Source organism: Acanthaster planci, linkage group LG11 (assembly GCF_054643075.1).
Source record: "Acanthaster planci isolate LZ-2023a linkage group LG11, COTS_SCS, whole genome shotgun sequence".
NCBI classification, from domain to species: Eukaryota; Metazoa; Echinodermata; class Asteroidea; order Valvatida; family Acanthasteridae; genus Acanthaster; species Acanthaster planci.
In genome coordinates, this window is record NC_141787.1 from 3,509,331 (window position 1) to 3,521,797 (window position 12,467).

General features: G+C 39.7%; 1 protein-coding gene across 17 annotated transcripts in view; it reads right to left on the minus strand.

Moving 5' to 3' along the window:
- LOC110988614 (sulfhydryl oxidase 1-like) overlaps positions 1-12,467 on the minus strand; it is a 133,728-nt gene that overhangs the window by 54,103 nt on the left and 67,158 nt on the right. For 16 of the 17 annotated variants that reach the window (XR_002599466.2, XR_002599465.2, XM_087143624.1 and 13 more), the window contains 3 exons: positions 9,072-9,148; positions 3,159-3,294; positions 2,054-2,183 (listed from right to left, as the gene is read on the minus strand). Coding sequence is in view for 15 of the 17 variants with exons in the window: in XM_087143624.1 (XP_086999750.1) it covers positions 2,054-2,183; positions 3,159-3,294; positions 9,072-9,148 (343 nt within the window). In the remaining 2 variants the exon portion in view is untranslated. Of the gene's footprint in view, positions 1-114; positions 1,469-2,053; positions 2,184-3,158; positions 3,295-9,071; positions 9,149-12,467 lie in introns of those variants that run through there. The other variant, XM_022252316.2, reaches the window with a different exon arrangement.

The window sequence follows — 12,467 nt, forward strand, 5'->3', positions numbered from 1 at the left end:
GCTCATTAATATCCCTACTGAGTCTACACCCATGTCCAAGGCTCAAGCAAAGGAAGAACTTTCTGCTTCTGCATCAAGAGCAAAAAAAAGAATGAGACTAAGGAAAGGGAAAGATGCTGGTCGGACAGTTTTTAATAATTTTTGTATGGAGTTACTCTGCTCTATTTTGCCCTTGGCAAAGTATAAGGAAAAGTTCACTGTAATTGTACATTTTTTTCTGTACTTTAATATCACTGAATAATACAGATATATAGTTAATTTCAAGTGAGTCACATAAATAAAACCATGATTTATAAAGGTTACAAACTTAAGTTTTATGCAATATCTCTCAAATTTTTTGTTCATGTTGCTGTATAGTTGAAACTACCCTAAGGGGAGGGGCTACGTTTACCCAGCGAAATGTTGTGACTCGCAATTTCCAAGTTTTCCTCTTTGTTGGCACTCATTCACATGCCTGTATATATGAACAAACATGTTCCCCTGTTCCCACCCACTGTGCCCATCGATAAGCCACTCTTAATGACAGTTGTTCTGTGATGTCAAAGATAATATTGTGCTACATAGAACTGGCAGACAATGGAAGGCTTATTCAACCAGCTATTTTTTAAGCAGATGTTTTTAGCTGCTTTTATTGGACAGGGTTGGGACAAGCTCAATAAAGTCCAATCCAGGCCTACAAATGAAGCTTGCAACCATGCAACCAAGGCTTGTCTTTGAAGTTTCAAAAAAAATTGGTTCAAATGGGTTGCAAAGAAAGCTTTCGACTTAGCGAGGTCAATAAAATTGTTTACATTAGCCAAAATTTCAGTTTGTCAGTGTTTGTTTTTAAAAATCTGTACAATTCAGTAGGGACAGATGAGTTGTGTTTCTTCTAACCGGAAGTAATGCCGACAGGAGGTAACAATGCGAGCAGGGATACAGTGTACACGTATGTATAAGCATGTTTGAGTTTCTATTGTGTTTGAATTCACCTATCTCTAAACTTCCAGTCACTCTAAAATCAATAAGTAACACTAATGAACAACTACCAATACAAGCAAATGTTAATAACGTAAGATCCATAAGATTACAAAATATAAAAATAACATACAAACACATATTTTCATCAAAATTGTAAAACGTACAGTAGAATACAGCTATGATGACCACCACATCAAAACAGTTGGGTATATCAACATCTCCCTTGGCTCTTGAATTTTTACCAAACATTAAAAATTTGCTTTAAGAGACATGTTTAGGACAGAGGCTACTAAGATGAAAGTTGAGGAATATTGCACATATGATGGAACAATGGCCAATGTGTGGCATGGGGGGGGTCGGTATTGTTCATGAGTAGTCCACATTGCATGTATGTGTTTGTGTCCACAGGCAGCCATGTAGACGAGATGCTGAGTACATGTGTGCAACACTGCCGACTTTGGTGTTGAAAACTTTGCATGATAATCATAACAAAGCCAGGAAATTTGAACTAAAAAAAAATCAACAGAACAGAACATAAATATGCAGATAAACATAGACCAAAGCATTTGTTATCCAATTTGCTAAAGTCTTTGATAAATTTCTTGGTACTTTCAATCTTTTTAAAAAGCTTGCTGAAAATTTCATAGCCAACTTCAGACACAACATTTGTATTTGCCTCCAGTGGTACTGTATTAAAAGGGGTCACATTGTGGTCCATAATTATAGTGCCATTTTACCAATGGGAACCAATGTCACCGGTGTAACTAACTGGTAGGAAATTTGTTGTTGGTGGTTTAAAAAAGGTTTTCTTCAATTAGAGCCAAAAACAAGGGTCAGTCGGTAATGACAGCCCACAAAAATAATAACGGATGCCCTTATTCCATTTAGAAAAAGTCAGTGAGAATCATTACCTAGAAATACAACATTAAAAAGAGGAAACAAAAGGGAGAGAATCTGAGCACTTCCAATTGCGATGCATGTTTGGTCTTTGGCTAAACAATTCTACAACAATGTCAATAGGTGACATACATACATGAAATTCAATCAGCTCCTCATAAAAGACAAGACATTTCATACATGTGAATATACTCACTTTGTTTAATACAGCAATATATGCCTGAAGGGCACTCATAGCATCAGCTTTTATCAGTTTCTGCAAGGCAACTTCATACCGCAGTGAATAAATCAATGTAGATTCCAAATCTTCCATGTAAACAACCAATCTACAGGGTAGGATAAACAAAAAAAATTTGTAACACTTACTGTGTTACTTGCATCTCACTTCCTCTCACCCCAACTTAAAATGGGAAATATGGGCGACAAGCATTTGCATAAATTTTTTCCCCCACAAGATTCCAACAATGTTGAAGCAGTGGTTATGACACCACATTGGTGCTTCCTTGGGATTTTACACTTCAACTCTGCCTATTAAGGTATAAGTGGTTGAATTGGTCACAATGACTGTCTTTCTTCTCACAGGTATTAATTTACTTATCATACATCCCCATCACACATCCTTACTGATTGAACCTGCACAGATTCATTCACATATTTTGGGCTTGAATGCTCCAAACCACAAGACTTAAGCCCAGTTCATACTTCACACGAAAGCGAAGCGAATTTCAAGACATAAACAATTAAAGTTCCATTGTGACATTGATTTTTCCCTGACAAATTCGCCTCGCATTCACTTTCGTCTGAAGTATGAACTAGCCCTAATGCAATCCACATAAAAAGCATGCATCTGATTTTACATATGATGATTATCTATACTTTTGTTATTTTTTTAAGGGGGAAAATAAATCGATTTATTCATGATGCAGTTGTACGTTATGGCAAGAAATGTTGCAAACAACTTCAAAATTCCCAACTTCTATGTAAAACATGCACTTACATTTACAATTATTCCAACAGAAATACTTGAGTTCAAAAATAAACACCACGCAACAAAAATGCTTCAGTCACATAGTCAGATTAATTATATAAGCAGTTCTGTCTTTGTGATGAATGCATGGAAAGGAAATAAACCCAAAGACATCAGCCAACATGCAGGGGTAACATTAAACAGCAGAACAAACAATCAGTCCATTTATGTGTGCAAGTAATTAATTTGGTTTTGATTGGGTTCATTGGAGAACAAATACCGAGAAAGCCCCAATAATGAACACCACTGCAAAACAAACTTACATCTTTCTTACCTTGCTACAGCTCTTCTTGAGGTATGATTAACAAATTGCTCGATGTTTTTGTCCACTTCATGATGTGGTATTTTTCTCAAATTATCATCAGGTCCATTCATCACATTTCTTTCCTGTTCCTGTCCATTTAAGGTTTCTACATGTTGTCATTTCATATGGAGAAAAAAAAAAGTAAATTGACGTTGAATGTGCTTAAAGGTAGAGTACTGAAATCATCTAAAGTCTAATGCCACAAACTCTATGTAAGAATACATGTTCTATGAGTGTGACCTCGTATGACAGCTGCATTGTGGTTGCAGAGCTATATTAAAATTAAGGTGTTTATGCTTACAAGGCTAGTTGATATTGCTAAATATTCTATGAACCATAGTGCACCTTCTATTGGTCCACCCAAGGCCTTTTTCTTCGCACTTTTTGCTTATGGATGTATCTTTTGACCTTATCTATATTCATCGAGCATTCAATGTTGCTAAAGCTGATCAGTGTTATCCTGATCAACCGCAAAGTCTTGTACTGTATCATACTTTTATCTCATATCTTTTTGTGTCACAATTCTGTTACATTTTGTGAAAAAGTTACATTTTATGTTGGTTTTTATGCTACAACGTCACTTTCTGGGGCCGCCCTGTTGAAAGAGCCATCAGGATGCAGATCACTCTCCACAGCCAGAACAGTCAAACCCACCAGTCTACTATGCTATCCAGGGCCCTCTGCACCAGCCACCTCTGTGAGCCAGGTCACGCAACCCTCACCGCTTGGTGGCCTGCAACTAACCCACGGACACTACCGCTACGTCTACTGCCACAGTGAATTTCTCCACAGGCTCTCCAGGCAAGCATAGTCCTCCACCAAGAAAATCACGTCTGTCCAAGCACCAGGACTCCACCTCTCTCGCCATGGCTTTCCAGGCTCTTTTGGACATTCTCTCCAGCCGGGTCAGCCAACTGCAGCAGAATTAATCCCCTGCCACCTCGGCCCCAGATCCAGACTCACTCCTGTCCATGCCGCCGCCCTAGCCCTCCCCCACAGGAGAACCCTGCCTATGCCGGGCAGGCCTCGGCCTTCAACACTGGTTTGGATGCCCCCCTTGCAACCGTTCACCATGCCTCTCAATCGGCTCTGCCTCTGGCCTAACAAACCCGAGGAGACTCACATCGCTCCCTTTGGACACCCATGAATTCTCTTGGAAAGGCATCGACTCCATGGTTAGCCTCACCCCTGCCATGTCCTGTCTCTACATTCTCCAGCATGACATGATCCAAGTCTTGGGACTCCCTACACTGTGTCCAATCAAACTCTATCTGCAGGCACTCTTCTGCCCCAGCCAGGACCCAATAAACTAGGGCTTTTCAAAATTGACTGTCCGTGAACTCTGCTGAGCTTGCAGACTAAATTTGGCCCTTGGCACTCGATTGTCAGTGAACCCCCAAGCTTATTTGCATCGTCTAACAATGCGCCTTTTTTATGTTAATTTTCTAGGTTTGCCGAGTCAGTGCATGAGTGACTACATGAGGTTCACGGACTAATCGCCATTCTGATCTCTTTGTGGCCAATATGTTGGAAGCACTTGGGTCATAAAACCACCAGTATTTAAGCCTCGGTGGTTCATGCAGATTTCTCAAACATTCTTTGACTTCATTAGCATCCTTTCATACTTTGTTGGTAGCCCATTTTTTTTCTTGAAGCCACGTTTTCTTTCGCTTTGACGCTGTCAAAAACCACCTTTAGTTCATTTTTATATCATCAACAATTTTCTTTTTTTGACATGCTCTTCAAGAGAATAATTAAGGTTGGAAAAAAACATTTGATCATGGGCAGGAAAAAAAATTTACTGCAGAACTCCACTGGCCATCCAAAGTAAAGTGGCGGAAGCTACCTTTCCGCAAAATGTAGGTATTCAAAACATTACTTTCTAAATCATTGTGATGAAAGTTTTGAACACTGCGCCATCCAGATGTTTCGTTTACATTTTTGACCTATTTAATGATTTTTGTATTCATTTTACGCATGGTTTTGTTCCCTTCACAGTACGTTTTATTATAATTTCACTGTATGCCCACAGATATTTATTTCTGTAAATGACATTTTTTTCAAGACATACAAATTACTACTGTAAATGTCAGGTTTTTCTGAAAAAAAGTTCATAAAGGTAGTCCGATTTTACTGTAATTCATGGCCTATATTACTCCATAAGTGAACATAACAAGCTAATGTGACAGGCTCTGTAGGCTATGTGATACTGTTGCTGTGGATACACGGAGGTACAAATCAAGTGTCAGAATATTTAGCTTCGACTGTATAGTGCTCAGGGCAGTGGCTGCAGCCACTTGCAATTAAACTCAGGTGTGACTCCAAGTACAGCTAATTGGCCTAGGCCAAAAACCACGTGCACGCATATTTTGGTTCAGTTAGGTTCGGACGTGTACACTCATGTACCGGTACATGTACATACATGTGCAGTGGTCAGTGCACAATGAGACATTGGACAGCTCGCTACAAACATGCACAAAACAGGAAAAACAGCATGCTGAAATGTGAGTTCCCTACGTTTTAGGACACAACATCAAATTAGGTTTCGAGTGAATTGTGTTTTGCTTATTTTTCACGAAATAGATTCAACTACCATTCCATGCATTCAAAGAACCTTGTTTATATCCCGCGCTATGGTTATATCAAGTTAGCATTCTTTCCCAGGACAGTTTCCACGTGGCCAACAGGGTGATTTTCCACCTGCCTTTTTTTGAACAGATACCGTCATTTTGTTATTTGAGATTCTCAAACAACTTAGAGATCCAACAAAATTCGGTTACAACGCATGTGTACTACAAGGCAAGTTTATTAGGCCGTTGTGCCCTCCAACTGGAGTGCTGCACCACCCGGCAAAATCGTCTTTTCCTCCGGAGTTACCTTCGATAGAGCATAAGTTCGACTACAATCAGCATCTGATCAATATAAAAATGATTTATTTATGTGTTGTAAAAAAATTAATTCAAAGCATGTGAACTTTTTAATACTTATATTAAAATTCAGCGTGTATTTAAACTTGAGCTTGGCCAAGAAAATATATTTGTTGTTCGTATTTATATCAAGGTCGAATTTTTACATTCAAAGATGGTTTACATTGGTCTGAAAAATAAAATTAATTTTATACAATTTCTGATTGATTTCAAACCACTCTTTTCATAAGCACTCAGAGGGTATTGTCTTATTTTCTGAGAAAATTTTTTTTATTGTAAAAATTCGTTCCTTAGAGAAAACCAACTGCACCCCCTTATTTTGTTACCCCTCGATCACAAAGGATTTTTGGCGGAACTTAAGTCCCAAAAATAACCATAGGGCTTTTGTACATTAAGGCACCCTTCTCCAAACCTTTGATAAAAAAAAACATTTCACCATTAATGTTCACCTTAAAATAATTGGTTATCATTTGTTAGTGAATCTGAAGAGCTGCATTTAAAAGTGACTTGCTCATTCATAACATTTAGCGATACTGTCTGACTGGCCACTCTGAAAACCTTTGCTTTATAGCCATCAAGGTGAGTTGATCTTGGGGATCTGGAAACGGAAACCAATGGCCAAGAATTCGATTGATTCCCTCGACAGTGCGGTCGATTGCTCGCCATGCCGTTGGGGGGCTGACCACAGGGCAAGTGTCTCTGACAACTATACTGAAAGTCTGAAATATCGCAGTGCAAGGCATACTGTAAGCAGGGGCGGCAGAGCATGATTTCTCTAAGTTCTCCAAGTCACCCAAAAGCGCTTCCGATAGTCTCACAATCGTGGCTGGGCGAAATCTGTATCGCGAATGGGTATGAACAGCTGAAGTGGATTTTGTCTATTGCAAAACACCTGCCTCTGTCTCTGAATTGGACAGTTTCTTTGCAAATTCTCATGAACACGACGTCTCCAAAGTAACGTGGCCATATTGATCGAAAGTCTTGTTTAAATACAAAAATGCGGTTGTTGAGGCAAATTTTTGCTCACTTATCACTTTAGGCAAAAAAAACATGCTTAATGGTTGCTATGAAATGACGAGATTGCTAAGAGTGCCTTTTAAGCACAAAATCAGCTGTGAAGTGGCGCTATGAAAAAGAGCCCTGGTTTGTAACATTGCAGTGTAAAGTTTGAACAAATTACAATCACCTCAACGCACAGCTAGTTGTTCATATCATTTTGTTCATAAGTATATTACGAGTACATAAAAGTACCAAAATGGTGCTACTTGATACATGATGATGTAATAAGTTTAATACTAGAATGGCTGGGAATGGATTGAAAGAGAAGTTACCTGTACATATAAAAATACTACTTTTATCATGTGCAGCAACCCTCGGTGTCAAATGCTGTCTCCCACTCCTAAATAAAAAATTTTGTTGCTGCACTAATTATACTGTGACACTCCAATTCCTCCACACTGGCAGCTAAACCAAATTCAACAAATAAGACAGATTCCCTACTCACAGGGATATCAATTATCCAGGCAGATTCTGATTAGAGAAATCTGCAGATGCCCACTTCACGCAACTAATCTCTAAAAATTTATTTGTATCATCATGGAGGAAGGACACAGAAGTTTGAACTGCTGAAGCTGAAACATCTGGCCAATTACTGCTTTCTGGCATGCCCGGTATGTACATAGCCAGAATGCAGAGGCATCAACTGTTTCACAATCCCAAGACCCATTTGAACCCTATGATCGTCGCTCCAATTTTTGCAATTTATAAGATTTCGTTTAATTGAATCATTGTTATTACAGCGTTTATACAACAGTGTATTTTATGCTATCTCATGATCACTCCTTGTGCTGAAATATCACATTTCATTTGTTATGAACTTAATTAGGTTTCCAGTGGTGGTTGACATATTGTTGGCCAGCCTCAGCCAAATTTGCATCAAGTCTTTGAAAAAACTGATGTGTTGGAAGGGCCAAGAACAAAATTACAAACAGTGCATGGATAAAAGAACAAAAATCAAAATAAAAAAGTTTATATACGACGGCAAAAGTAGGTCTAATATTAGGGATTTGTCTGTCTCTATCCCTGGTCACAGCGACAGGTGTAGTTTATTGCAAACAAAACACCACAAGTATTGCTAGGATACTACTGGCCCCACTTGTCCGACTAAGCTGCAGGTAGTCATTGGGCATTTTTAGAATGTTTTCTACTATTTGTCTGAAATCATTGAGCACTTTGAAGTGCCAGAGTTGTAATTCCTTCTGCATCCTTCCTCCACTGTGTCATGTAGCATCCACAAAAGTCGATGAGCAACTTTGTTTACATTCTTAGACGTTGTTTGGGTAATTTTGAATTAGGGAAGAATACAGTTCATCTAACTTGTGACAAATTATTCACTTAAATCAAATACGTGTTTTCCAAGGCATAATAAGGAATAATGTTAATGAGCCTACCCTACGGCTCATTTTTATACAAAGCAAAACAAACAAAAACGAATTAAACAATATCGGGATAATTTATGTATATATTCATTTACTCATTCTAAATGAGTTGCTTCAGAGACAGATGAGATTAATGAAGGTTTGTGAAAAACCCCTTCCAGAAACTATACATTAAAATCCACACTTCTCAGTAAACTGTTTGCTAAAAAGAGTGATTCTAAGACAGATATAATGAAAGCAATATATATATATGTAGCCTACAAATGTTGTTTTCTTGCCTAAATTCCTAGCCCTCTGTCCTCGATACTTTCCTTTCATCTGTGTTTATCTCTTTTTATCCTTTTCCATGTACATGTACATGCAGCTTTACCTTTAAGACAGATTCTTGGATCAAACTTTTGCCTCTCATAAATTACAGGTCATTTCAATTAGATGGCCTCAAACTGCTGCGGCTTTTTCATCAATCACACACAAATTATCCTAAATAATCATAAAATATTAAAGCTTAAATGGCTCACCCTTGGTACCTGAAGCAGGCAAAGTCTGCTTTATGTAAGCTTGCAAAGCCTTGAAGAATGACTCTCTATTCCCCATTCTAAAACAAAAGAACGAGAATGACGTTAAATACTAATGCCCAGTCAAATCTATGCCAAACCCAACAACTATTATTTCCAAGGACGGATTTGCACCGGGGGGGGGTGTTAATTGATTTTGGATGTACCTGATGTATATTATAACACTGTATACTCAGTGTTTGCCCCCAAAGGCTTGTGAAAACACAAAATCCATACCAAATTAATTGTGTGCTCCCACAATTTGCTTCATGGGATAATAGAGTGAATTGCAACCTTCAACTTCTGGTTGAAACTACAAGTGCCTTGTTACTTAAATTTGGTAAAATATATGCAATTGCTTTCGACAGTGTTAGCCCCAAACCAAACACTTTTCTTAAAAAAGTACCAGTGATGTCATGAAATATTCAATTGCCCTCTGGCGACAGTTTGAAAATTCAAACATATTTCTTGAGTTGATGTCTGCAACAAAGTTTCTTGTAACTGCGTGAAACTTGGTAGATGAAATGATCTTTATGCCTACAACACGTGTGTGGAAAAGACAGAATGATGACATCATTAGACCACAAGTTACATTGAAAGTGCTTTTAATTTTAACAAAATTAATCCTCATGGATGGAGTCTTGAATTGTCCATCATAGGATGGAGTAAACATCAGTGTTGATAGTTCCAGGTTTTGGGCTTGTCTGATTGTTCATAAGTGCACTCCGTCCATCACTTAAGTCTACGATGTTTAACAGGTAAGCCTGTAGGCTTTGCACAGGCCCACAGGCTTTGTGTTGTAAGCCACAGTAATTCCTTCCCCACATTAAGTGTGGGTCGGGTCTACTAGAGAATACCTACCCAAACAGTCACTATTGCATATTATTCATTCGCTGGAAAGATTTGATCACCCGTGGTGCACCCTGACCTCCCACAATGCAGCACGGCCTCAATGCCATGATCATCCTTCTTTTCAAAAGCGGCTGAAAAAAGGTCGGAGCCAAAGTGGGGAGGATAGGCGGGAGAAGACTGTTTGGGTACGTATTCTCTAGTAGACTCCACCCAGACTTAATGTGGGGAAGGACTCTACCGCTATACCTACCCAAACAGTCACTACATATGCAGAGTAGCACCGGTCTAGGTGGGGGGTTGGTGACGACACATCTACTGCTGAGAATACACTTTTACATATAAACAAGAAGGTATGTAAAAATTTAAGAAATGGTAAAGGTACTTCATAATGACTTGTTTGTCCTTCTGGAGGTCCCTTTGACCTCTGCGCTGCGGACAGTAGGACTGTCCTGCCATTTGCAGTGTCACTCTGCAGGACATCCCTCAAGTTGCACGAGGTTGAAGGAGACTTCCAAAAAACAGTTTTGCAAATGTTTGCAATGAAAACATCTCGAGAGTAAGACAAAAATGCAGATCCTGCTCTTACGCCATGAACCCTGATGTAGTAACGACTATGTTCATCAGAGCTTAATGGCCAGACTGGATTAGCAAATCCAATGGCTGAAGCCTTCCAGCAGGCAATAGTGTACTGACACTGCTGGACGGTGTGGTCTCATGAAAGTGATTAGCGATGGGGTTAATGTCATCCCTTTCATGCTATCCTTTTAGTCAGGTACCACTTCAGGACATGAACAGGCCCCCAAAGTTTATTCGCATCGTCTCCAGGATGTAAGTAGGTGGAGAGTGTAAAGATATCAGACGGATCTGGTGAGGGAGTCTGATCCTTCGTCAGGAAACTGATCAAAGGAATGAGGTGAACACCATGCAGCTCCCAACACAGATCGCCTTCGGCAAAGGGGAGAGCCTATAGTTTGCTGCCTCCTCAGGACATAACCATTTTCAGGAGAAAGGCCAACCTGACACAGGTGTAAAGCAGGCATTATTAGGGTTCAAAGGAAGGACCGGAAAGCATCTAGAGAACCTAGCTTAGGTGTTATGACCAGACCAATTTCCCAACAAGGGGACACCGGATAAGCATATCATACAAAAGGTGATGGAATGTCATGTTCTTAACCAATTTTGAAACCAATGTGTATGGCAGCTAGAGCTGACCTGTAGATATGAGTTGTAGATACAGTCAAACCTTGTTCGTGGGAAGTTGATCGTTGTACAAGGAAGCAAAGAGATCGATGTAAGGCTGCTCTATCATCCCAGGGAGAGTGTATCCACCACTAAGTCATCGGACCCTGCCATGTGGATTGTCTGCAGGTCAACTGCATGATCCCTTGTCCTTTCCATTAATGTGGCTTTGGTTGGCAGTGTGAAAAAAAAGAGGCAAGAATGCCGCAAGACATACTCAAAGACGGAAATGACATTATCACTCAGAGTCTCTAGCATGACTATAGTGAGGTCTGGATGGAAAGGAGAACTCTCCTTTCTCATCAAAGGAATTTACCTCAATAAGTGGGGAAGAAATGAAATAGGTCAGAGACCGAGACAAAGTCTTCATGTAACCTAGATAAAGTTGGTGTCAGTCTTTATCAAGCAAGGAGTTCTTAACAAAAAGGCTTGCTTAGTCAAATGCATAAGTTGTCTTCAGAAGCAGTGTATAACACCTGAATATGCAGAAGGGTGTTGAAGACGTGCATGTCAAATTGAAGGTAAGCCGTGTTCTGTACCCAGCGTGGCCGCCGGCATCCCGACTGTGACAGAAAACTTTGATCATTTTCACGCATACGTGAAAAAAAAAACAGCTGGCATAGAGGAGTCAGGTCGCATGACATTTGCGATATGAATAACAGAATGAGCATCCATGGCAACTCATTCTGTGAAGAATACATGTTAACCTTGACTGGGTGAAATTGCTAGTAATTTCCACTTGAGAAAAATCTCCGCAGACAAACAACAAAACAAAACCATTTCGGTGTCTGAAATTATGCTAAGCACTGACATCATATTCATTTCAGAAACGAATACGGTCCGACAGAATTCTCTCTCTTCGTTTCAATCACGCTGAGCGTTAATATAAAAAAAAAGCCTGCGAAACTATCACAACAAAATAGGTGACTCACAGCAGGCCTACTATTGACAGACCTTGTAACAGTCACAGTAAGCAAAAACTGTGGACATTCCCACTTTGAAGTGAACACATGTTTGGACAGTGTGCATTATGGCAGGGCTGCACGGCAGAATCTGTGCTCACGTGGGGCCACATAAGTGTGGGCCACAAAATGGTCGTTCAGCCGATCACAGGATTGTACGTCGTGAAAAGCAGTGGAAATAAATTCGCACAATTTGTCCAGCAGGGCCCCTTGGAGAAACCTCGGATTATGGGTGCCAAGGGGTGTGTAAAAATCCCAATGGCTTGAAGAATGTTAGGTTCGGATGTCTGGGGATGCAGACTGGAGA